The 25,635-nt window shown below is 42.9% G+C and overlaps 1 protein-coding gene across 6 annotated transcripts in view; it reads right to left on the bottom strand.

Moving 5' to 3' along the window:
- Positions 1 to 20,190, bottom strand: part of DGKI (diacylglycerol kinase iota) — a gene marked incomplete at its 5' end in the record, with an annotated part of 419,556 nt that extends 399,366 nt beyond the window's left edge. For 5 of the 6 annotated variants that reach the window (XM_080666632.1, XM_080666631.1, XM_080666634.1 and 2 more), the window contains one exon: positions 19,781 to 20,190. In XM_080666632.1, coding sequence (XP_080522758.1) covers positions 19,781 to 20,190 — 410 coding nt within the window. The remainder of the gene's footprint in view (positions 1 to 19,780) is intronic. The other variant, XM_080666635.1, reaches the window with a different exon arrangement.
- Positions 20,191 to 25,635: the final 5,445 nt, after the last annotated feature.

A 25,635-nucleotide genomic window follows, 5' to 3' on the forward strand; every position in this document is an offset into this window, starting at 1 on the left:
AAATTTAAACCAGAGAGAAAGAAAAAAGCATAAAGTTGTTGAGAATCAGAATGTACTTGGTCTTGTCAACTGCAACTTTGGAAGCAGAGAAGCAACAGGGAAATGTATTCACCATTCTGAGGTAAAATCATTTCCAGTCTACTAGTAGAACTCCATACCCTGAAAAACTCTCAATCATGTGTGAAAATAGATAAAAAGATATTCTCAAACATGAAAAGACTCAAAATATGTACCTCTTATGCACCTTTTCTGAGAAAGCTATTGCAGGATGTGTCCCACATCCTAGAAAACTTTTTCAACTCAGTCATCTAAAAATATGATGAAAGTTCCTGAGGGAAAAAGAACATCCAAGAATGTGGTACTGTTAGTCTTGAAATGGTTGTGTGCTCCACAAAACTATACATAAACCAAAAAAGAAGTATAGGAAAACTAAAAAATAGGGGATTCACCTGTGGGAAATAGCAATGAGAAATTAAGAAAATTGGGAGAAATGAGAGCTGTGCTACAAACCAGTCCAGAAGAGGCAAGATGATGGAGGGATAAATGGTGATGGAAAGAGATTGACTTGGGGTGGTGAACATACAATACAATACACAGCTGATGTTTTATAGAATTGTACATCTGAAACCTATAGTTTTATTAACCAATGTCACCCAAAAAAATTCATTAAAAAAAGAAGGGACAAGATGATGGAAGGAACCAGGAGGGCTGTCCACACAAAAAATAACAAAACTGACACATTATTTGATATGTTTAAATGTACTAGAAGATTTATGGTTCTGTTAAGAAGTTTGTGCGAGAGTTAGAAATAAACATATAAAAATAATTTTTTAAATGAGACCAATATTTTTGAAATATTGGAGGGATCACTTTGTAAAGTATATGATTGTTCAATTACTATGCTGTACACCTGAAACTAATATAAAATAATATTGAATGTAAACTGTAATTGAAAATTAAATTTTTAAAAATTATAATTTAAAAAATGAGATCAAGAATAAAGAAAGGAAATGTATCCAATGCTATACATAAGATTTAAAACTTTAATATTATAAACATTTATGAATGATTTAAATAAAATTGTGAAATAAACATACTGGAAAGATGAAAAAAGGGACATGTGCAGGTAGGATAAAAGAGAACTAAATCCTCTTCTTCTCATAGAAAATAGTTGAGAAAAATTGTAAAGCAGAACATAGTGGCATATTATCTATAAATACAAATATGGAATCCAGAGGAAGAACTAACATATCACAGAAGCTTTGGGGGAAAAGGAGTATGGGAGAGAAATAGAGAAGGGAACTTCTGGGGTTTTTTATAAGCCTGTGGTTCTAGTTAACAATGAACTATGCATTAAGCTACACTTATATATTACTTTGATTAAATAAGCATTGTATTTAAAAACGAAAACAAAACATGGTTAATTCTCACATACCTGCATTTGCACATCTCCAAAAACTATCTATCATGTGTAAAAATAGATAAGAAGATACTCTCAGACATGAAAAGACTCAAAATATCTACCTCTTATGCATCTTTTCTGAGAAAGCTAATAAAATTTTCTGACCATTAGCAAACATATGCTTCAGAGATTTCGTGAAGAAATGTAATTACTCTGAAAAGTTCACAAGGTCTTCACATTATTCCATGGCAGACAGCATCCATATGATTCAGTATGGTGGTGGTGCTAGCAATATTTCGCCTTTATATATGGCTTTGCAGTTTACAAAGTGCATGCCTCATTCCATTCAACTCAACAACCATGCTGTGCAGTAGGTATCAGCAACCTCATTTTTCAGAAGAGAACATGGGGGTCAGAGAGAATGAGACCTATCTGAGGGTTAGCAGGTGACACACAAACGAGCAAACTCCACTCAAACACACGCGCACGCACACCTCCCACACATACACACTCTGGAGTAGGCAATACTATTTCTAACATGGATGGACAGTGACTCATTAATAGACATGTTTTCTAATTTTATTTATGCCTTTGTCAATCTAAGGCAGTGAGGAATAAACATTTTTGAATGAAGGCTATTAGGGAAAAAATTGCATGTTGCAAACTGGCTTCATTGAGTGACATGGAAAGAAATACGACGTTTTGCATCTTAGAGTTTAGTATATGGAATAGAGTTACGAAATTGCTCAGTACTCTCTACGTTTGAATAACTGGATTTGGTTAAAAAGTGGATAAAGAGCGTTTTCTAATCTTAACGCTGAGATTTGTTTGCTGGCTGTGTCCCCACATCAGATGGGGCTTGTGGGCCCGCTCATCACTCTGGGTGGCCTTGAACCAAGATCCTCTTCCTTTCTGCATGTTGATGCTTCTTTGATCTCACTGATGCTCTCTCTATTGCACCCTACTTTTCACTATTTTCCATTTATATGAAAAAAATGATGATTTTTCTAAAATGTAGGACATGAGCCAGCTCTCAGGCACTGCAATGCAATAGACATAATTCAGGAAATAAGCTAGACATCACCCAAATCCTTCAGGAACCAGCTTGAACACCAGGAGACAGAGCCGGTCATACTGACTTTCCACCACAATGCTGCACTCCATTTACTGAAGATTAGGTCTGAAAAGAGTATGCAGTTTTCAGCTGAAAGCAAATCTTTCCTAGCTGCAAAATTATCTGTATTTCTATTAACTGGCTCAGCCAATGTCTGTTCATGTAATGGTGTTAGACGGTAACAAGGCCTCTGACAGGGAACAACGTCTAAGCCACTCAACTACCATTTTCTAACACATTCCGAACACATATTTCTTCCATTAATTTGTTCAGTGATTTCTAGGTATTGGAATCTGGGGGGAAAACTTTCCACTTCATTAAAAACATTCCAATGGTGTGATATTTTGGGAGTGTCTCCAAACAGATTAGAGAGAAAGTCTCCAGCTCAGAGGCAAGCCATGTTCCCAAATTTTCTATAGAGTTGCCTGCTTAGAACTTCAGACAAAGTTGTTTGGCTCAAGTATTCACCAATGACATCAGATTTGACCACTCATTACATGACTTTATGTAAAAATAAGTTGCAGGTTCAGACTCTGAGGCTATCTCACATTCTCCTTACTCCATCTTTCTCAAATCCTCAGGGATTTGTCCTGGAGGCCTGAGAGGGGAGCATGGCTGTAGGCCACCATGGCCACTTTATGCCCCGGGTGAGGAGGAGAGCTCTTGTCCCCACTGCATGGTTTAGTGGCAGGGCAGAGTGGAGGTGTCACTTCTGCTGTAATAACAGAGGCTCCAGAAGGGGAAGTGGCAATGGATCCAGAGGGAACAAGGTCTTCCCCACAGTGGATACAGAGCATTACCTCTCTGCCCCCAAACCTCCAATGACTCTGCTAACTACAAAACCCAAATTCTTCTGATAGCATTCAAAGCCGTCTGTAATAAGTACTTAACCTTCCCTGGCCTGATCTTTCACTGTGTTTCCCTGCGGTCAAATGAAAATTATTCCACAATTCACATGCTGCCCAAACATGCCACACAGTCCACCCACCGTGCCCTTTGTCATGCAACTCCTGCTCCTAGATTGTGCTCCATCCTCGCTCTCCCTATGCCCCATCACCTCCTGTTGAAATCCTACCAGTCCTTCAAAATCCAAGGAAACTTCTCCCAAAAAGAACTAACCTCTCTGCCCTTCTTTTGTATTCAAACAGCCCAGATATGATCATGTGCATCACTCTGTGCCTGCTGTTTACTTTTGTTGAAGCTTCTAACGTCTTTCAAGTACAGAGTAGACAGAACTCCTAGTAAAGGTCCTTTATGCATGGATTTCTAGGGAGTAGAACCTATTTAAAGCCCTCCACTCCTTCAAAATATTCAAATGATGAATTTCGGGAGCTGTTCAAAAGAGATTAGAAATGAATACACTGTATGCTGAAATTCTGTTTCTGGTTTGCCATTTAAAACTTGGGGCACGTTTTCTTCACTGAATCAATGACATGAGCAAATCCACCTACCTACCTCAATCTATCTACCTCCTCTTCCTCCTTTAAGGCACATTCAACCTCGCCTACTCCAAAAGATATTCCACTCTTTGGTCTGACGTAGGAGCCCTTCTTCTGGGCTCCCCAGCCTGTCTCCTGAACATCCCTCTGTCTTTGTATTTATCACTCTGATTGTTACAGATCAATTATCTGCCTCTTTCCCTCATTAGATCATAAATTCTTGATAACAGAGATTCTTATTTCTCTTTTATTTCTAGCACTTAGCATGGTATTGGCATGTAGTAGGCACTCAATATGTTTTCTTATTTGTTTCCTCAATAAGTTATAAGCAATTGAAGCAATTTTAAGGTAGAAATCATCTATTATGCAACTTTGGATTCCTCACCAAGGGCTTGCAATAATGCTTTGCACATATAACAAGTGAGTATCCCATAACTATTCTTAAAAAATAGTAAGTTTTATGCCGGGGACTGCTCGTGCTATAAAACATAGGTGAGGAAAAAAACCAATGGCTCTCCCAGCAATGCTTTTTTTTTCAAGTACTTTTTTTCCAATTTTCAATATCAAGACTTCAAAGAGAGCACTCGGTGCATGGGAGAGCCTCAGAGACCATCGAGATTCATGTATTTCATTTCACATCTTCTAAAGCTTCTCTCTTCTTCCATATCTCATCTCCTCACAAATTATCTCACTCCCTTCAGAGGAGGATGCACATTACTTGGGTTATTTTTAGAACACCCTTGTGTGCAATATTGGCAATTCAAAGCACCAGAGAGAAGCCACACAAACATACAAGGATTCTCCTGAGGCCTTGGCTTTGTCCTTAAAGTTTTGTGTGTTTTTTCATAACTTCCTAAGGTCTTTCCTTTAGAAACCAGGTGAGCCACATTAAAGGTTATAGTCCAAGCATTTACTTCCATGCCTCCTTGGTGAATCTACAATAAGTATTTATTGAACATGATGGGAATTCCTGTTAAGAATAAAACAGGGAGAATAATAAGCAATTTCTGTTACACAGACACAACCCTTAGCTACACATCCCTACCCCACATTTATACCCTGAATCTTGGACCATGCCCCTACGCACGTTTCAGGAATTACTGCTGGAGAAGCAGTAATGTTCTTTCCCCACCCTTCACTCTACCCCAAAAAGCAACTACTACCAGGTAAGCTTAGAGGGCAAAATAGCCCGTCTACCAAAAGCTACAGAACGTGTTCCCTCTTGCACAGAGCTCTGTGCATTTGGCAGTGTAGGGGAAAATGTACTTTATAAAAAGAAAAGACAAACTCCTGTCCTTGTCCTATAGAAACCAGTCATCACTGTAGTGAGGAGGGGAGGAACCCATCGTAAGCAGGATGACAGAGAACACCAAGAGTGACTTTGCCCTTTTCCCATCTACAATGCTCTCTCATTCCTAGTTGTACCTCCAAAGTGTAACTTCTTAAAAATATATATTTTTTAATTGATTTTCAGACAGAGAGGAAGGGAGAAGAGTAGAGAGATAGAAACATCAATGAGAGAGAAACATCACTGATTAGTTGCCTCCTGCATGCCCCCTACTGGGGATGGAACCCACAACCAGAGCATGTGCCCTGACCAGGAATTGAATCAGTGTTTTCTTGATTCATGGGTTGATGCTCAACCACTGAGCCACACCAGCAGGGTTAAAGTGTAACTTATTAATTATGGAAGCAGATTTAAGAACTGCATCATCCAAGGTTGTCATTCTAGGATGAAAAGCCAGAAGTTTCTATAGGTTTGATAAATTAGTATCGTGACACTAATCTTTCAAAGCAATCCTTTTCAATAATAGAACTTCCTGCAGTAATGAGAATGTGCTATATCTGTGTTGTCCAATATGATGGCTACTAGTCACATATGGTGTTAAGCACTTAATGTGTAGCTAGCGGGACTGAGGAAATAGATTACAAATTTATTTAGTTAGCTTTGATAGGCACATATGGCTGGGATCTACTGTACTGGACAGCACAGCCCTAGTACCTGAAACAGTAAAATGCTATCCTCTGGACAAAATAAGTAATCTTCTTGGCCACCAAATATAGGTTTAGCCAAAGTACAGATGCATTTCTTAATCAGCTCTGTGTCAACTCATTAAAGAAAGGTCACCAAAACCTCTCAGACAAATAGGTTCAGCCAGTTTTAAAGAGTTGCCCAGCATTTCTCTACCAGCAGTAGGGTCAAGGGGAGTGTGTTACAAACATAAGTCTGAAAAATAGAGGTAATAGTAAATTACAATTAAGAGAGAGTGTGCCTTTTCTTATTTAGGAAAGAAGAGAGAAAAGGAGGAAGGAAGGAAGGGTTAAAGGAAAAGAAGGAGGAAGGGAGGGGGGAAGGAATCTTGAACATTCTAGAAGTGTTTTGTATCTGAAATAAATATAAAACATGCCAAATAAACATTTAGCCAACCTAAAATGACAAATCTTAAGTGAAATGGCTACAACCTAAGAAAAATTTTGGAAATGTCATCAGTAATTTGTTGAATTGGTAGTCTGGAAATTTGGCTTTGGGATGAGTTTTACAGCAATTGGCCTGCACCCATGCTAGTCCATATACTCATGGCAACCAGTGGCCACAGCAAGGGAACTAAGTCCCACAGAGTCATACCTACACCTGTGCCCTGCACCAGAGCACCCAGAGGAGGGGCAGGAAGACTGAACTCCAGCCAATGTGCCTTCCACCACATGCTAGATCCTGGCTCTGGAACTGACAGAACTCAGAGGGAAGGGGGGAACTTTTGTTAATTTATCCACCCAGACTTAGGACTGGTTTCTAATTCAAACAGAGATACTGTATGTGCTAGTAGTTAGAAAACATTTTTAGTTTAGTGCTCAATTCTTGTGAAGAAGGCCACGGATAAACCAGTATGCTGTCAAATTAGGGACAACCAGAAAGATGAAGGTGACTAAATATCACCTTCAGATAAGGGCTAAGTGAAGAATGAAAAAAGAGAGAGTTCAGTCTAAATACCTAACTTCAAATATCTGAAAACCTATCATATAGAAAAAGGAGGAGGGTTATCTTGAATATTGCCCAGAAGTAAAAAGGTAATACCAGTAAGTAAAAAATAAATAAATAAATAAATAAAGGAGTCCGTTCTGGACTCAACATTAGGCAGCATGGTATAATGAAGGGGAGGGGGGATAGATATGCAGACTTTGGGTGACTTGTGACTAAACCTGAATCCTGACTCCATCAATTAATAGCTCTTTGACTTGAAGCAAATTATATCACCTCTGTGAGATTCAATTCCCCATCTGTAACATAGAAATAACGAACTCAGAGAGTTGTGATAAGTAAATAAGAGAACAACAAACAAGAAGGCACAAAGTACCTAATTGATGCCAAATATTCATTAAGTACCACTTTCATCTTCCTATAAAAAAAAGCTTTCTAACAATTAGACCTGACCCATCAGACCTGACCCGACCTAACTCTTGCCCTAAGATAACCAAGAGCTCCTGGCATTGAAGACATTCACCAGTAGAGGCTGGTGGACCATTGGCCTAATAAAGGTGGACCACCTTTATTTTACCAATTAAATTTTATTGTTGTTGTTGTTGTTGTTCCAAGCAAGAGAAACCAACCCTGGTTAACTTAAACAAAAAGGAAGTTTATTGGTAAGATATTGGATAGTTCACAATAGAAAGGCAAGCTAGTGATCCATGAGTGGAAAAGGCAGGAACCAGGACAGCAGGAACGGTCCTACCAGGGCACTGCCAATGAGTATGAACAAGCTGGCACTCCCTTTAAGAGGCTAAGTCCAAAAGAGTCTGGGTGTCCAAGCTCAGGTCACACGCTCCTCTGTAGTTTCATGCCAGGCCAGGAAGCCAGTGATTTCAGTCCTCCCCTTCCCAGCCCTCTTGACTTGATTTCCTCATGTAGATAATGGGTTCCTAGAACACCAGGACTCCTTCACCAAGGCCATTTTGAGTAATTGTAAAATGTGCACAATGAAATCTGTGAGAAGCACTAATTGCTGGAGATATGCTAAAAACAACTATACTAATGACCCCAACACCACAGTGGGAAAACCATTCACCATTTGTGGATTCATCCATGTATTACTTCTTCCCAACATTACTTTTAGTTCCCGGAAGAGGTACTTTGCCATCAATGGGAGGGCAATTTACTGGAAGTTAAAGACCAGCTTCCAAGCTTCCCATCTGCTCCCAGAAAGAAGTATTTTCTCTCAAATGGCTTGGAGAGGAGGACTTGGGGAGATGTGTTGCACAATGTGCTCTTCAGAAACAACAGAGTGGGCTCCCTTAACAACTCCCCTGCAGCAGTGCTCTGAAGGAAAGATGTTTGTGTAGGTACACTGAGCTTCACAGCAGCTTGTGGAAGCTGGAACAGAGATGGCAGAAATGCCTGGAAATGCAGGGCCACGGGCTTCCCCACACAGATCATGCAGCTTTCAAAGTTAATGACAGCGCAATCAGAAAGACAGATCTCCCGACAGTTTCATAATTGAACAGCTCCCCTTCAAAACCCATACTTATAGGGACATTACATGTCTTCTTTCCTCTACCTCATACCTTTTTTCATGACAAAACTGAACTCCGTGACTTATGCTAGCCTTGTACGATATTTTCTTTTATCTTCATTTTTTTTTCAACCCTTACCAAGGACATGCTTATACAGAAAGAGAGAGAGAAACATCAAAGTGAGAGAGAAATAGCAATCGGTTGCCTCCCGTATGTGGCCTGACCGAGGATCGAACCCACAACCCAGATTAAAATGCCCTGAATGAGAATTGAACCAGCAACCTTTCAGTGCACAGGATGACGCTCAACCAACTGAGCCAGGATATCTTCATTTTTAAGAGCCTTCCGTCACCAGCAAAATCTCAATAAAATGAAATCTTGGCCACGATCCAAGTCCTTGGCTGCAACCAGATTTTGCTCTATACCACATTACTTCAAACCCTTGGAATTCTAAATTATCCAGAGTATTCCATTGAGACATTATCAGTTCATGTCAAATATGGCCTCAAAAACATACCTGTTCATATTTTCTGAAGATATTCCCAAGTCCTTAAAACTGAGAGTAGCCTGGGCTTGCTGCTCACTCTTAGTTGCAGAACATGAGAGTTGGTTATTAGGTGATCAGTTATATTGAATTTTCTCCATATAGCCAACAAATGTGTTGAGGCGCTGACTTCTTCCCCTAGAATCACTGAGCCATGTGAGCATATGCTACACAGAGATGGGAAATACAGTTGCTGTAAAAATGAAATGCTCTTCTTGGAATACCTATGTCATTATTCGAACTGAATCTTCTTTACAATAAAATGGTTGCTGCTTAGCAACTAATGCAAAAGAAGAGCCTGCGTATTTCTCTCTTCCTTTTTCCCCCGTAGAAGGAGTATTAAACACACACCAGCACACTGGTGGTTTCATATTTTCACCTGGAGATGGGAAGAGTAATGAAGGTGACCACGAGGGCATCCTCCTTGTCAATGCAGTATGGATTTGGTAGGCCAGCCAGTGACTGATTCCAACTCTGTCCATGGTGAATGACCACTGAGATAAATTTAAGTAAATAAAATTAACGAAAAGGAAATGTTGCTAATTATCTTTCCACAGAGCTGAACGTGGAAGCAATGTCCTAGAGTAAGAAGAACAGGGCCGTGGCTTTGGGAAGTCACTTGGTGGTGACCTCTGTTCCCAGAACTGTACAATGGCTGGGAAAACAGTACCTGCTCTACCTGTTGCCTAAGATTGTTCTGATGGTAAAATTAGAGCAATTATGTAAAGCAGTTTATAAATGGTAAAGTCCTAAAAGCACCACACACATTTTTATTACAAGTATCTAAATTTAGTCAGTAATAACAGTTGAAGAAATCTCCATAAATTTGTCTTTTTTTAAAAATCCCTTCGATTTTGTTATAATTTCACACTGGCTCATGGAAAGCGTCTGTTTTCATCTTTAAATAGCTTCAACATTTATTTTTGAACTAGAAATGTATTTTGCTACAAAATTCTGAAGGATTTCTTCAAATGTGAAAGAGTGGCTCAGGTTTTTTAAACATGATCCTTGGAACTTTCGAGGTGTCTATAGCGGCACATAGGAATATTATGGATTCTGAAGGATGTCCTTATGGAAAAGCTTCTATTGCAAGTACCTGCAGCCTGAATAGGCCCTCCAGTTGAAGGTGAATGACTCAATTCTTCTAAGAATATTTTTTTTTAAGCAAGTGGTATTTATTTTGCCTTTTCAACCACACAGAGTATGCATGAATTGGTCCTAACTTCTTCATTGGACCCAAACCATTGTACCAATACTCACCTCTCTTCAGGTTCCACTCTGACTATAACAAATCTTGTACTGGAGGTAGAATTTGAAGGGGGCAGCACCAGGCCAGAATCCCTGCAAACCATGCCCTGGCCCCAGGAAACTGGGTTTATCCCACCATCTCATACAATAGAAAATTCACTTTGTTTCACCAAGGAAAGCTCCCATCTTGGCCTCCCTCCAATCACCGGTAACACCTGCCATTCGCAGAACTAAGTCTATACGTGGACAGGAAAAGAATTCTTGTTCTCTAAGCCACTAAACCTTTGTGAAGCCTTTCTCTAAGTCCTGTGTTAGGAATGGCTGAGCCCACCAAGATGAAAAACAAGGGTGTCTCCTCTCAAGGGATTTTGGTTTCACAACCACTAGATGGTGAAAATATCACCAATTGCACACAGAAAGTGGGAGAGTGGAAAGCTGCATTAGGAACGCAATGGGTGAACATGGACACAGATCTTAACTCGGACATTTAACTAGTTCTGTGGCCTCAGGCAAACGACGCAATAAGAGTCCCTACTTAATGGAGGGGTATGTTAGCAGCTTTGGGGACAGAGTACATATTTAATAAAATCGTTACCTTATAATGACTATGTTAACAAGTAGGTAGTTAACACTTGTAGGCTGAATTTGAACTCAGTTAAAGTTTGTTCCTTCTCTTAGCTACACTTTATAAAAACTTTGAAAGAACATAGGTTCCCTTTGCTGCCTCAGGAAATGGTTTATCAGAGGCCACTGAGAAGGATAACAGTGACATCTGTCCCTTCTTGGCCACTATGAGAAAAGGTGAGGTGGGGCCGGAAGGTAGGGAAGATCATATTCTGCAGCTTCTGGGGTTCAATGACTTTCTACTTCCTGTCTAAGTTTAGATGCTGAGGACAGGGCTTCCAATGGGGAGAAACAAAACGATGCTACAGTTTAGTCTTTGCCCTGAGAGGGGGCCAACTTAAAAGGAAGAGGCTGTTTTAAGTCAGGCTCTTTTCTCCAAAACCTCTACAGGGAATGCTCCCTGTGTGAGAGAGGGTGCCTCAAACCCTGTCACATACACAAGGACGACGATGAGAACACAGTCCTTTCAGTTTGAAGAATGCTCCAGAAGTTGGTCTCAAAGTGATATACCGAACCCTATCCAGCTGATTCCACATAAGCTTATGTAAAGCTTTCTTTTTTTCATCTTTAAACAAACCGCTTTCAAGTTATTTTGAACAAAAATTTACTTTTCCGTAGAATTTTGTCATCTTTCTCATAGACAAAGTAATGACACATTTTAAAAGTGTACTTTGGACCTTTCAAAGGAGACTATTTTCTGGTTACTTCCTAAAAATCTACATGATACATGAAAGCAACCAAACTGATTTTTCTTTGCCTTTTGAAGAAGGAAAACAGACTTCCTTCCTCAATACTTCATAGCCCTGAGCCAGTTTTATTTGCTCAACAAATATTTAATAATCACCTAAATTTTTTTTTAAAAAAATTCTGTTTGGCCTCGTTGAGATAACTGATAGAATACCCAGAAGGCTGAGCCTTCTATTTCTGAAATGAGCCAGGGCAGGTAGCATCTGGGAAGCGTTTTGCTGATTGCCAGGACACGGTGGCCAGCCATTGTCTGCACATACAAAGCAAACAGCAGCAGCCAGGCCAGAAGAGAAATAACCTCTGTCCTGCAGTCCCTGGTGACAACTCTATTTCTAGGGCCGCTGTCTTTATCTATTTATCCACTCCTGACACTGCGAAGCCCTGAGAACCCCTAACACTAACCCTCCAAGTCTGGCTCCCTGCTCCCAGATGACCAGCTGGGGGCTGTCCCTGATTCCCCCACATACTGACCAGGCCTGTCTTCACCGACCTTGCCCTTCTGCCTGCTCCAATTTCCAGAGCACTCAAAGCAGCTTTCTCCTCTTCACCTTTTCACATCCTCTAGTAATATAGTGACTATTTTTTAATTGGTTGTGAAAAGAAAGGTACACATTCTGTACCTTAATGAATGCCAAAACCTATAAATTAAATTTCCTAAGTGTATATCTTATTTTCATATTATCTGAATAATTGTATTACTAGCTATTGACATTTGACCAGTGCTCAGTATTTTGAAGAATAAACAAATCTACTCCTTAATTGGACTTACTTGTAGATGACATCACTCTAACAAACACACTCATGGCACTTACTTTGTGACAGGGAGCATTAAAAGTATCAGCCTTCTAACAATTCTACAAGGTGAGTACTACTACCATTACCATTTTATAGATGGGGAAACTAAGGCACAGAGAGGTTAAGTAGCTTGCCCAAGGTCACACAACAGACAGAAGTGGTGAATTAAACCCAGGCAGACGAGTTCCAGAGTCATGGATCTTAACCACTCTGTCTCTCATGTGATTGAAAAGTAATAAGAATGAGATTTTATTGCAATTGAATTATCACTATTTTAAGCTTTGAATGTTTGCCCTCTCTTCCAACAAAAGCCAGACCATTTATAATATAGTTTAACTCAAAATGGGTTACTTATCATAGCATTATTATGAATCTGAAAATCTTCAGGTAACTCCACTTAAGCAAAATACATGAAAGTTAGACAAAAGAACTAGGTAAATCCCTGTCAAAGAGCTATTGCCTTTAAAAAACAGTATCTGCTCCATTTTAAAGGCTCACAGAACCTCAGGGCTGGAAGGAAAGAACATTAAAATCACCTGCAAAGCCCTTCTTCCCACCTCTACCCAACCACAGCCCCTCATTCAGCCAACACAGATACACCTAATGATTTCATTTCCTCTCAAGTCACCAAGCAGCACTCATGCACCCTCTCTTTGAACACTGTGTATGTCAGGAACTCATCAGCCATTTGTTTTCTTTTAATATATTTTTATTAATTTCAGAGAGGAAGGTAAAGGGAGAAAGAGACAGAAACATCAATGATGAGATAGAATCATTGATTGGCTGCCTCCTTCACGCCCCACACTGGGGATGGAGCCCACAATCACAGCATGTGCCCCCACCAGGAATCGAACCGTGACCTCCTGGTTCATAGGTAGACACTCAACCACTGAGCCACACCGACCGGGCTCATCAGCCATTCTTCAAGTGCTTTATAAGTTAGGTGAATAAAAAGTAGCTGGCACTTTTTCCAAGACTTTCTTATTAAGTTAAAAACAAAACAAAGGCTTAGCATCATGCAGTCATCCAAGGAATTCTTCCTAAAATAACTTTTCCACCACAGTCAATCAGGTGAGTTGGAAGGAGTATGAATAAAGAAACACAGAACAGAGGCTGCTGGAGTCACCCCGAGCTGGCTGGACAACGGTCAGGACAGATTCCAGGAATGCAGGGCAGCCATCTTTCTGCATCTCTAAATTCTAATCATAGGAAGAAAAGTCAACAGAAAATTCCCTGAGGAGAAAATCAATGATGCCCCTTGGAAAGGGATGAGACAGACAGAAAGAGAGCCAGAGAGCTAATTAGTGCTACTCAGAAGGCAAATTAAGGCCTTTTCTTTGACAAGCTGAAAATAGCTGGTTAAGTAAGAGCTTCTGCCACCCCTCTCTGGCCTCCAACAGATGGCCAACGGGCTGGTGCAGGTACTCACACAGGAATTTGTAGACAGACACACACAGTCCTGGGCTGTTGGACAAAGTGTAAATGACAAAGAGGCAGAACAAGGGAAAATCACAATTGAGATGGACAAGAAATGGATCACTGTAGTAGTTTATTTAAAGGAAGCAATTAAACTCATTCATTCAATAAATATTTATCCAACACCTGCTGAGCAATAAGAACAGGATTTAGTGATTCAAATGATAAGGTACAATTTCTGTCTTCAAAGGAGCTAGCAACTTAGCAGGGAATAATGATACTTACAAAAGTTCACTCTACACAAGGCACTGCACTGAGTCCTTCGCCTGAAGTAACTCATTCAATTCTCCTAAGAAACCTCTCTGTTGTAAGTATTACTATTCCCCCATTTTAGAGATGAATATGCTGAGCCTCCAAAGGTTTACATAACATGCCCAAGATCAACTAGAGGATGCCAGGTCCAAACTCTACTTTAATTTCCAGAACAGGAAATCCCAATTCAGTCTTAACACTGCTGTTGAAAGCTCCATCTGAGGACAGGGTAGGATCGACCACCTGTCACAGAAAGTGGACACTTCTGAGATCAGTCCTAAAGAGGAGCTTGCCTGGAGAACAAGCCAGAGGGATGAATTATGAGAGTACTATGTGCAAACATAATCTGGTATTTTTATTTCTTTAATCTTTTTCATTGCATTGGTTTGCTATGCCTTGTGAGAGGTATAACATTCCAACCAGTTCAAACAATGCCAAGAGTTCAAACAGCTCCAATCCATCCAAGCAATTTGAAATGAGTCCATTATTGTAGTTACTTCAAGCAAATTAAATTTCAAAGCGAAAAACAAAACAAAACACCTAGTAGCTTAGATTCTGTTTTCCTCCCTACCTTCCTTTTTCAGTTATCCACTGTAAGAAAAGCCCAAACACTGTCTTTGAATTGTGGTAACTATTATCCTGAAACTGCAATCACAGGATCTCAGAAAAAATAATTAGGATCAGTATTACCAATACAAACCCACGTAAGAAAGCAAATGTCATAGCCAGCATGTAGGCAATGGTCCTTCCAGATGCTCCCTGTCTCACAGAGTGAGTGACTAAGCCCACTTCAAGGATACTTCAGGGCTGAACAGGGAATGTGTATCCCAGATGCCAGCCCAGAAGGCCATGGATGGTGCAGCCAGCCTGGGCCCTCACTGGGAGTCCCCATTTTCTCAGATTAGAAAGGGAAGTGTTCCAAAAAGCTAGCTCTAGTCTGAATTAATTTGGCCCAATGCTGCGTGGCCACAGAAAAAACTGAACACCAGAAAAGCTCCCTTCAACTTCTCCATCCCCTAATTCCACAGGACCCAAGGCTGCCAAAGTTCCATGTAAAAATCAAGCCTCAAAAGATCAATTAGAGCAGATTAAGTACTCTGGACGGTGGTTCAAGTGCAATTTTGCCTGGTGTGTATCCTGATTAAGGAAGTCTACACTTAGCCAAGCCCTAAGTGATTATTGAGGATGGAAACATTAAATTAGAACCAAGGTTTTCCTCTGATCCTAAAGTCTAAATGTCAGAGGAAAAAAATAAAATAAATAAAACTGGTTTACATAGAAGGAGGATGCATACTTATATTCAGAAGAAAACTTCCCCTATACACTAGTGATTTCCATGCAAGGAAGAACAATGTCTATGCTAGCCTACTTGGCTCTCAACATCCCAACTGTCTTTCTTATAATCACGTAAACTTGCTTTGCAGAACAAAATGCCAAAAAGAAATGCTATGTTCTCATCATCAGCCTATAAAAAATAATAGATCTTTTTTATACCTAACTGCCTAACCTAAGAAGTCTAATACTCCTTGCTGCTACTCTTATCTTGTACCAAAAACTCTCCTTAAGGGGGGTGTCTGGTCTCACCACCCCTGGTTTATAAGTAGAGACAGTGACACACAGGCATCAACATCTCATAAGTAATGGTAACTGCCCAAGCCTCCTTCAAACAAAATCATGCTTTCTCATTTCTTCTGTGCTGCTCCAGGAGGCTCGGACAGGCCAGCTCTTCCCCAGATCTAGGTTCACCTACACCACACCTGTGTTATTTTTATTAAAAGGCACATAAAACTCTAAGACTGGCATCTTCATAGAGATGGCAGGTGTCATGTAGGAGGTTTTGTTCTCAGAAGCAAAACCAATCTATTTTCTGATGATCATGAATTTATAATCATTTTTATTTCTGAAATAGCAGAGGAGTTCCTTAATATTATATAGCCAAAGGGGCACAGACAAAAGAATAAAGTATACAAAATATCATATATAATGATCTGTGGTTTATTAGAGAAGAGCATGTAGATTATAATGCACACATACAAGCACACATATGGATAGAGTTCAAACCAGAAATGAATGTTTAAGGAAGCATGATGTGGTTTTAAAACAAAGTCATTTAGCATCAAATCTGGGTTTGAACTCTTCCTCCTACCCAAGATCTAAGACTCAGGCTCATTTTCTATAAAATAGAAACAACCATAAGCATAGCATAGGACTGTCATAAGGAGTAAATAAGATAGAATATACAATAACATTTAACACAGTGCCTGGTACACAGAGGATGATAAACATCAGTTACCTCTCCTTCCCCTCCCCTGTGTGCCTCTAAAAGATTTTTAAAATGTATTTTTATTTATTTCAGAGAAGAAGGGAGAGGGAGAGAGAGAGAGAGAGAGAGAAGCATCAATAATGAGAGAGAATCATTGATTGGCTGCCTCTGCATACCCCCTCCTGAGGATCAAGCCCACAACCCCCAACATGTGCCCTGACCAGGAATCCATCCATGACCTCCTGGTTCACAGATCGACACTCAACCACTGAGCAACACTGGCTAGGGCTAAAAGATTGTTTTTAATATTACTGACATAAATGGGAATTCTTAGAGTGGCTTTTTAAAAATCCTACACATATGTATCTGTTGCAGCACCATAATTTGCAAAGAAAAAGGAAGTAGTAATTTTAAGAAAAAAGTACAAGCTCACTTGCACTGCCTTCTAAACCTTCAGCTTTACAGTCTACAGAGACTATTTGCTCCAGGGGAGCAGAATCTGAAATAAAGGAAAAATTCTCATGGGAAAAAATGGTTCCTAAAAAAAAAAAAAAGCCAAGAAAGAAAAGATAATGAGGGAAAATCGAGGGGTATGTGTAAAGGGATTTATTTTACTTAACAAAGTAAAAGTCAAGCAAAATGAATAATCTGCCTCCAGAAACGTTTATTTAAAGGCTCTTTGTAAAGGGCTCTGGTTCCTAAAAAGACAGGAGTCACTGCATATACCCACCCACTCCTCATTTATTTTTAAACCCTAGATTATATGTTTCTTAGCAACAGAAGGAGCAGATGAGACCCCCCTACCCACATGCACATGCACACCCTCTCCCAAAGCCCCCTTCTTTCCTGTCAAGTGTCATTCCACAAATACCCATGTTCTCCAGAAAATATGTTTGAGCTACCTGCAAGTCTCCTCTTTCCCACCTTAAATGATCCCCCTTATACAAGCAGCCATACTTCACACTCTCACTGAACCCTTTTGCTCAAACTTCATTCTGTGAAGTCTTGCTAACCCCCTCCATTCTCTCCCACCAGTCGTTGTCCTCAGGTGCCCCCGAAGGGAGGTGGCAGTCCTCACTGAGGAGCCAAGGCCCAACTCCAGCCGAAGCTGCTCTTTCCTTACAGACCATTCATTACCCCACCAGCGAAATAATCCCACGCGGCCACCTCTGAGGCCTACATAGTGGCTGCCATGGCAAGTGGGCAGGCCCCTGACCATGACTCTAAAAATAGTAACAATAATGGAAATGGGACACTTTCCAGGTTACTCAGGACAAACATGTGCCAGATGAAATCAGCTACCTTTTTGCAGTCTTTCCCCTGACTTGGGGACTGCCTGGCCTTGTTTGGCTGGGCACAGTTTATGAGTTCAAAGATCAATTGCTTATCCCTTTGGGAGGGACGGGGGAGAATAGGGCATCAATACTCAGATATTAGTGTACTGACACATTGCCGGAGGAGCCCGGTAAAAATTCCCACCCACGAGAGATGGGTTTTGGAAGCCTTGGATGGTGGGAATTGTTAACCAGACACCTGAAGTGACACTGCTGCCAGTGGGCTGCTGAATAGGAAACCTGACAGCCCTATTGAAAAGGAAATTATGTTCACAAAGTAGGACCTATTTTCTATAGAGGATCCAAGCCCTCCGTAGAAAAACGCAATGTCTGGGTCCACGTCCATGTTTGTGTGTGTGCACACTCACACATGCACCTGTGACCATGTGACCCAGCAAGCTGTGGCCCCACACTGTACCAGTTCCCAGGAGAGAATGACCCCTGCCAAGAGGCAAGCTGAAATGATTTCCCTTGCAAACTCTGGCTTTGTAGCCCTACCCAGTGAGGAGTCTGATGGAAGCCAGTATCACAGGAGCCCAGACCCACGATGTACTTCACGTCACCACCCACCCCAAAATCCCAGTTCCTAAATAGGCTGAATGTAGCCCCTGCTCCCCTAAGGGCCACACAGGCCACCATAACTAGGAAGGAGAACTGCCTGTGCCCCAGCAGATCTCCAGAGAGCTACTCCACTCTCCACAGCCCGTCTAATTTTAGAAAGAGAAAGATCCCTTTGGTCCTGATCTATGTGAGTAACTAAAAGAGCAAGTCACGTGGGAACTACCTCAACGCACAGCGGATGGAATGCACTCAAGGGACATGGGAGCAGCCACCTCACCAGGAAGATGGTCTCCGAGTCATCAGAAGCCACCACTTGGGCACAGAGCACATGTCCTAGTGACCGGGGCCTCCAGCCCAGGCAATGCCAGTGGGGATCCCAGTGATTCACACACGTAGCCCATCAATACAACACACACCCGCACAAACCCACACCCCTCTATCATCTGCTTTTGCTTACATAACAGCACATGGTGTGCCAGGCTGAACACTTTCTACGGGTTTCTGGAAAGGACTGCTGCCTCCAAAGGAGTAAGGTCAGGAGAATGCTTTTACTGACCCCTTTTCAAGATATCCTCTGAGCCCAGCAAGTACAAATCTTTGAAATTCTGTGCTTATCATCTTGACTTTTAAAATGAATAAGCAGTAAGGGCAGTCTCTGAAACCTTCAAACCTCTCACATTTTTATTTTTGCCTGGTGCGGTGCCGGGGGGGGGGGGGGACAGAGAACCTACTGAATCCTCTTTGTCATTTCTGGATCCGACACAATGTGGGACACTCTTTTATCACAACGCAGTGGCCATTTATCCCACAATGTCCTTGTCTCACAAACACATCCCATCCTCGGGGGCAAGCACTGTCCCATTCTCGGCCTCACCCCTCGCTTGCCAACAGGCTCCCCAAGTCGTCCTTCTGGGCACACCTAGTAGAGAGGGAAAGAGCATGTGTGCGTGTAACCCCGTAACCAGTTGCGTATCTACAGACACAGTTCCACATCGACCCTTCCTTCCTGGGCATTTCCAGGCAGGTCCGACCTCTTCAGTGCAGACCTGTCCTTTCCTGCCCCTCCGGCAAGCTCAACTGTGGAGTTAGTGCCCAAGGTTCACCCAGCGAACTGCGGAAGGTAGGGGGAGTGGTTGAAGATGACGCCGGTTTAGGGACAACTTTGAGGATTTCTCTCAAGAAAACCAGGCGTCTCTGGGCGTGCACCCCCCTCCCGCACACGCGCGCGCGATTTTGTTGTTGTTCTGACCTCAGGGACCCAGTCTTCTCTCCTGTCCTCCTGTCACAGGGGGAACAGGCGGTAGCTTCCCTCCAGCCCAAAAAGGTTGGGATGACAAGAGAACACATCTCCAGAAAAAGGGGGAGAGGGGGGGAGCGAGCGCATAGGTGACCAACTCCGCGGCAGCGCCCCTCCGAGGGGAAGGGCGGGTCGCGCCCGCGAGGCACCCGTCCCCGCGCCTGGCTCCCGCGCCTACCTGTAAGAGACCTGCTTCCGGAAAGTTAAGTTCCTCAGCTTCTCCTCCAGCGCCTCGTCCTTCTCCTTCGCGCCGGCGGCCGCGGGCTCCTCCAGGGCAGCGGCCCCCGACGCCGCCGCTGCGCCCGCGCCCGCGCCCCGCGGGTCCGCGCCGCCCTCGGCGCCCAGGCAGCAGCTCCCGGCGCCGCTTCCGCCGCCGCTGCTGCCGCCCGTCGCCCCCTGCTCCTCTCCCGCCGGGGAGCTGGGGTTCATGGCGCCCGCTCTGGCAGCCGCGGAGGGAGGCGAGGCGGCTCCGCTGCAGAGGCCGGGCCGGCGGACCGCGCTGGCAGCGGCCGCCGCTGCGAGAGAGCGAGCAGGTCCGCGCTCCGCTGGCAGGGGCGGCAAATGGCAGCCCCTTCCCGCAGCATCCATCCGCGGCTGCACCGCACCGGAGCATTGTGGGAAACTCCGTGCCTCCACTCCCCCTCCCTGACCAATCAGAGGACACCTCCCTCCACCTCCCCGCGCCCTCCCGGGTACACCCGAGCCCTCCAGCCCCCCTGACCTTTCCTAAATCGGGAGCACCAGCAGGGGCTGAACTTGAACTCTGCCCTGAGGCTGCGGACTGCGGGAGAAGGGGACAGGGGGGAAGGCGGGGCCGCTCGGCTCGGGGCGCTGGGCGCGAATACGGGCGGCGGGAGCGGAGAGCGCCTGAGGGAAACTCCTAGGAAAGCGTGCCGCGCCCTGGTTCCTACACCGGGAGGCTGGGACCCGACGGGCGAGCTGCCCTGCCCCAGCTCTCCTCTCGGCCAGTGAGCGGCAGCGCCCACCCTGGTCCCGGCGCCCTCTTGCCCAGGCCCGAGGCAGCATTCTCTGCACCACCGCTCTCCGGAGCCAGCAGAAGCTACCGTAGGCGGGACACCTTTGGGGCTCAGAGAAAGAGCGCGGTCGGTGGGAACCTGGGAGAGAATTAGTGCGCCGTGTAAATTAAGAGGTGCGGGGAGGTCAAGTTCATGATACAGGCGAAGCGCCCGCCTCCTCTTTCGGGGTGAGGGCTGGGACCCCGTATGCCTGAATCCTCCAGCCCAGCGTTCCTTACACAGAGCCCACTCTCCCTAAACAGGTGTTAATTTGATTGAGTCGGATCACAGGTCCCTCCGTGAAGTAGAAAGACAGAGAATCCAGGTGGCAGAAGCGAGGGAGGGCGCCAGCGCCGGTGCTGGTGTCTTGGGAGGGGCTCACCCAAGGAGGGGCTTCCAACCACTTGGGACCCCTCTTCTGAAACATCCCCAACTTTGCAGCATCTGCCAATTTAACTGCTCACCTCACCATTAGTCTTTGTTTCTGACATGATGGAAAACTCTATGGGGTTTGAATGTTGTGCTCCAAAGTGTGTGAGACAGATACTTTTCCAAATTAGAAGTTTCCACCCAAGAAATCTCAGCTGTCAACAAACACGAGAAAGTTCCATACTTAAGGCTAAGTGTAGTAACCAAAATATATAGGTACATGTAGGCGTGGTAAGAGAACCAGGCCAGTGAAGAATTTCAGGTCAGCATTGTACAACCCCAAACAAGTTGCTCGATTTTTTTCCCTTTATTTTCTTACGTCTAGAATTAGGAGATTGAACAAAATGCCTCAAAACTCTCCCAACTCCCACATTCTGTAATTACCTTCATATGTACATTATAAGCCAGAGGTGCAGTGGGCTCCATCTTCAGAGGGGACTGGGAGTACCAGGTGCTTCAGCAGTGGTGTTAAATAAGATCCACACATATCTAGTGTATCACTGAGACTAAGGAAACCTCATCTTACGGGATTTACTGGACAGCTTCCCCACTGCTCTCCATGCATTCTACAATCAATTCTCTAGCTCAACCCCCAAGATACTGCTGATATCCTATCCTCTTCCAATTATGTCATATTGTCACTAGAGCAAAGTTCAAACAACTCCTTTACTGACCTCTGAGGTCACATTAATGGATGATGTGCCAGTCCTGCCCACTACGCCCCTCCTACAGTCTTGATGGTGCCACTCTGAACTGGACTCCTTACAAGTTTCAGAGAGTCCCTGCTCTCTCTGCTCTCATCTTTCATGCCTGAGTCTACTGTGTCCTCTTCAACCCTCCTCCCACCCCTATTATCACCTCGCTAACTACTACACCTCCATCAGATGTTATTGTACATGTTTCCCCGCCCCCATTAGAAGCCTCCTTTAGGACAGTGATGGGTGAGCCAAGAACAGGCCCCTCTCCCACTATTACACTAAACTTCAGCCACTGCAACTGTGGGTCACTTGTCTGTCTCTCTCCCATGTGCATGGAGGCTAAATGTTGTTTATCACAATGTCCCCCAGTAATTAGCATCATAATTGTGCACATTGTAGGCCATTATAAAGTATTTATTGACTTAGAAAATAAATATAAATGGCTTTGAGCATATAAACATATACTCAAATTCACTTATTTCAAAAGAAATTCAATTTTAAACTATAATAAGATGTAATTTTTAAAAAATAAGTTTGATAATAGATGCTAATGGTGATGGGGTAGGAAAACCAACAGTGTCTTAAATTGTTGGCATTGTTTAGTACAGTCTCTCTGCTGTGAAATTTGGCAATATATATCAATATTTAAAATTTGCAACCTAATTAACCTAGCCATTCTGCTTCCAGGAATTTGTCCTCTGATATCCTTGTAGATGTACACAAAAAATGTAAGACTGAAAACAACCTTAATGTTTGTTAATATAGAATTAATTAGCTAAATTATTATTAATCCAAACAAAGGAATTCTCTGCAGCCTTTAAGAGAATAAGGTAAATTGATACATGTTAATATAAAACAATTTCAGAAATGTTAACTGGAAAAGAAAAACTGGATTCAGCATATTTAGTATGCTACCATTTACAGAAAAAAGGGAGGGTGGCTGTAAGTATAATATTTCAAGAAAAATACTTAAGAAAACAGTGATTCTCAGACAGAGTTAAGTGGCCAGAGCTAGAATCTTGAGTTTATGACTGATTAAATCAATACATACCAACAGGAGACAGAATGTCTCCCAGCCTAATAGGAAAGCCAGCTGGACCAATCGGGTGTGTGTTTTCATATTTGGAGTGTACCAACAAAAAATCAACTAAACAAAAGAAAACTGGGTAAAAAGGAAATGACCATTTTGAAGATACACCTGAATTTAAAACAGAGAGGAGACCCTACAACTGAGAATCACAATAATTCCAGCCTAAGTCAAATAAATTTTTGCATTGAGTGGCCTTCTGAAAAGTTACTTAAAATATCATTTGTCCTTTTAGACATTTTTTTGTTTTTGTTTTTCAATGGTCACTAAGCAACCTTGTAATTATTTATTCAACTTCTTAGTTACCTTGACTCTAAAAAGTGGACTCCTTGGAAATGGGTCAGAAGCATTCCAATTATAGGGGAAAAAAATTGACAGTCAGGTTTAAAATGTATCTCAGCCCTAGCTGGTTTGGCTCAGTGGATAGAGCATCGGCCTGCAAATTGAAGGGTCCTAGGTTCGATTCCGGTCAAAGGCATATACCTTGGTTGCAGGTTTAATCCCCAGTAGGGGCCATGCAGGAAGCAGCTGATTGATCATGTTCCTCTCTCATCGATGTTTCTATTTCTCTATCCCTCTCCCATCCTTTCTCTCTAAAAATCAATAAAAACAGAGAAACCAAGATGGCGGCATAGGTAAACACCTAAACTGCTGCCTCGCACAACAATTTCAAAACTACAACTAAAAGACAAAACGGACATCATCCAGAACCACAGGAAGGCTGGCTGAGTGGAAATTCTACAACTAGAAGGAAAGAGAAAAGCACACTGAGACTTACAGGAGCTGCGCAAGGCAGAGGTATGGAGGCGCACGCCCGCGGAGAGGGCTGGCAACTGAGTACGTGGCTGGCTTTCTCAATCAGGAGGGAGACAAAAGCTCCTGACTGCTCTGAACTCCAGTTCCGGGTAAGACTCTGGGAACCCAGACTCATACGGGGAGAAACTGGACTGTCTGGCAGCAGGCGAAACTGGAGGGCGGCTTTCTCTCAGAGGTGCTCGCAGCGATTATCACGGGACACTGAGAACCAGGGGCCTCTTAGGGCAGGGCTGATGGGAAGCCATCGCTGTTTGCCCCGCCCTTTGATCCCACCCCACAAAGCCATAGCTGTTTGCTCCGCCCTGAGACTCCGCCCCATCCAAGCTGAGCACAGAGGCTTTTGCATATGAATGGACTGGTCCTTTGAATTTTAAACTTACCTACAGCTGAGTCAGGGAGACCCAGAACATCCAAAAGAAGGTCCAAGGCTCCACAGCAGCTTGCATTGCTTCACAGCTGGGCCTCATCTGGGCACCTCCAAAACCCAAACAAAGAAGAGGAATCTGCAGATCTCTCCGTAGCTCCTGCTGGGTGGCCTCAGGCAGAGGCTAAATTAGCACCTCCTTGGAGATCCAAGAGCCAGTGTACCCAGGGATCAGAGTGGGACCATCCAGATTACAACTCCTCAGATCCATAAGGTCCATAAGGGACACACTCAGGGGGCAGACTCAGTGAGCACCAAAGCACCACTGAAGCAAGTCTTGTCTCATAAGGGTGTCTCCAGCACAGAAGTTCTCCCATAGTAGACACAGCTGATCCTCACAGCCAATTAACCTGGAAGTCAATTCCCCCCAGTAATACCAACAACAATCAAGGCTTAACTACAAGACTGCACACAGCCCACAAAGGGGTGCACCAAGAGTGTCCACCTCAGGTAACTGGGGAGGCTGAGCCACTGGGCCCTATAGGACACCTACCACACAAAGCCACTCTGTCAACTCAGGGAAGCAGCCAAAATGTGGAGACAAAGAAACAGGTCACAAATGAAAGAAATGGAGGAAAGCAAACTACTGGATATAAAGTTCAAAACCACGGTTATAAGGTTTTTCAAGAATTTTCTAGAAAAGGCTGATAAATTTAGCAAGACCCTTGAGGATATGAAAAAAGGACCAACTAGAAATTAAGCATACACTGACTGAAATAAAAAATAATATACAGAGATCCAACAGCAGACTAGAGGATCGCAAGAATCAAGTCAAAGATTTGAAATACGAAGAAGCAAAAAACACCCAACCAGAAAAGCAAAAAGAAAAAAGAATCCAAAAATATGAAGTGTAAGGAGCCTCTGGGACAACTTCAAGCATACCAACATCCGAATTATTGGGATGCCAGAAGAAAAGAGAGAGCAAGATACTGAAAACCTATTTGAAGAAACAATGACAGAAAACTTCCCTTACCTGGTGAAAGAAATAGACTTACAAGTTCAGGAAGCACAGAGAACCCCAAACAAAAGGAATCCAAAGAGGACGACACTAAGACACATCATAATTAAAATGCCAAGAGCAAAAGACAAAGAGAGAATATTAAAAGCAGCAAGAGAAAAACAGTTAGTTACCTACAAGGGAGCACCCATTCAACTGTCAGCTGATTTCTCAACAGAAACTATGTAGGCCAGATGGGAGTGGCAAGAAATATTCAAAGTGATGAATAGCAAGAACTTACAACCAAGATTATTCTACCCAGCAAAGCTATCATTCAGAATTGAAGGTCAGATAAAGTGCTTCACAGATAAGAAAAAGCTAAAGGAGTTCATCACCACCAAACCAGTATTATATGAAATGCTAAAAGGTATCCTTTAAGAAGAGGAAGAAGGAGAAAAAGGTAAAGATAAATATTATGAACAACAAATACATATCTATCAACAAGTGAATCTAAAAATCTAGTGAATAAAAAATCTGATGAACAGAATAAACTGGTGAATATAATAGAATCAGGGGCATAGAAAGGGAGTGGACAATACTCAGGGGGAAAGAGGTGTGGGGGTGCG

Source organism: Plecotus auritus, assembly GCF_963455305.1.
Source record: "Plecotus auritus genome assembly, chromosome: 4".
Classification (NCBI taxonomy): domain Eukaryota; kingdom Metazoa; phylum Chordata; class Mammalia; order Chiroptera; family Vespertilionidae; genus Plecotus; species Plecotus auritus.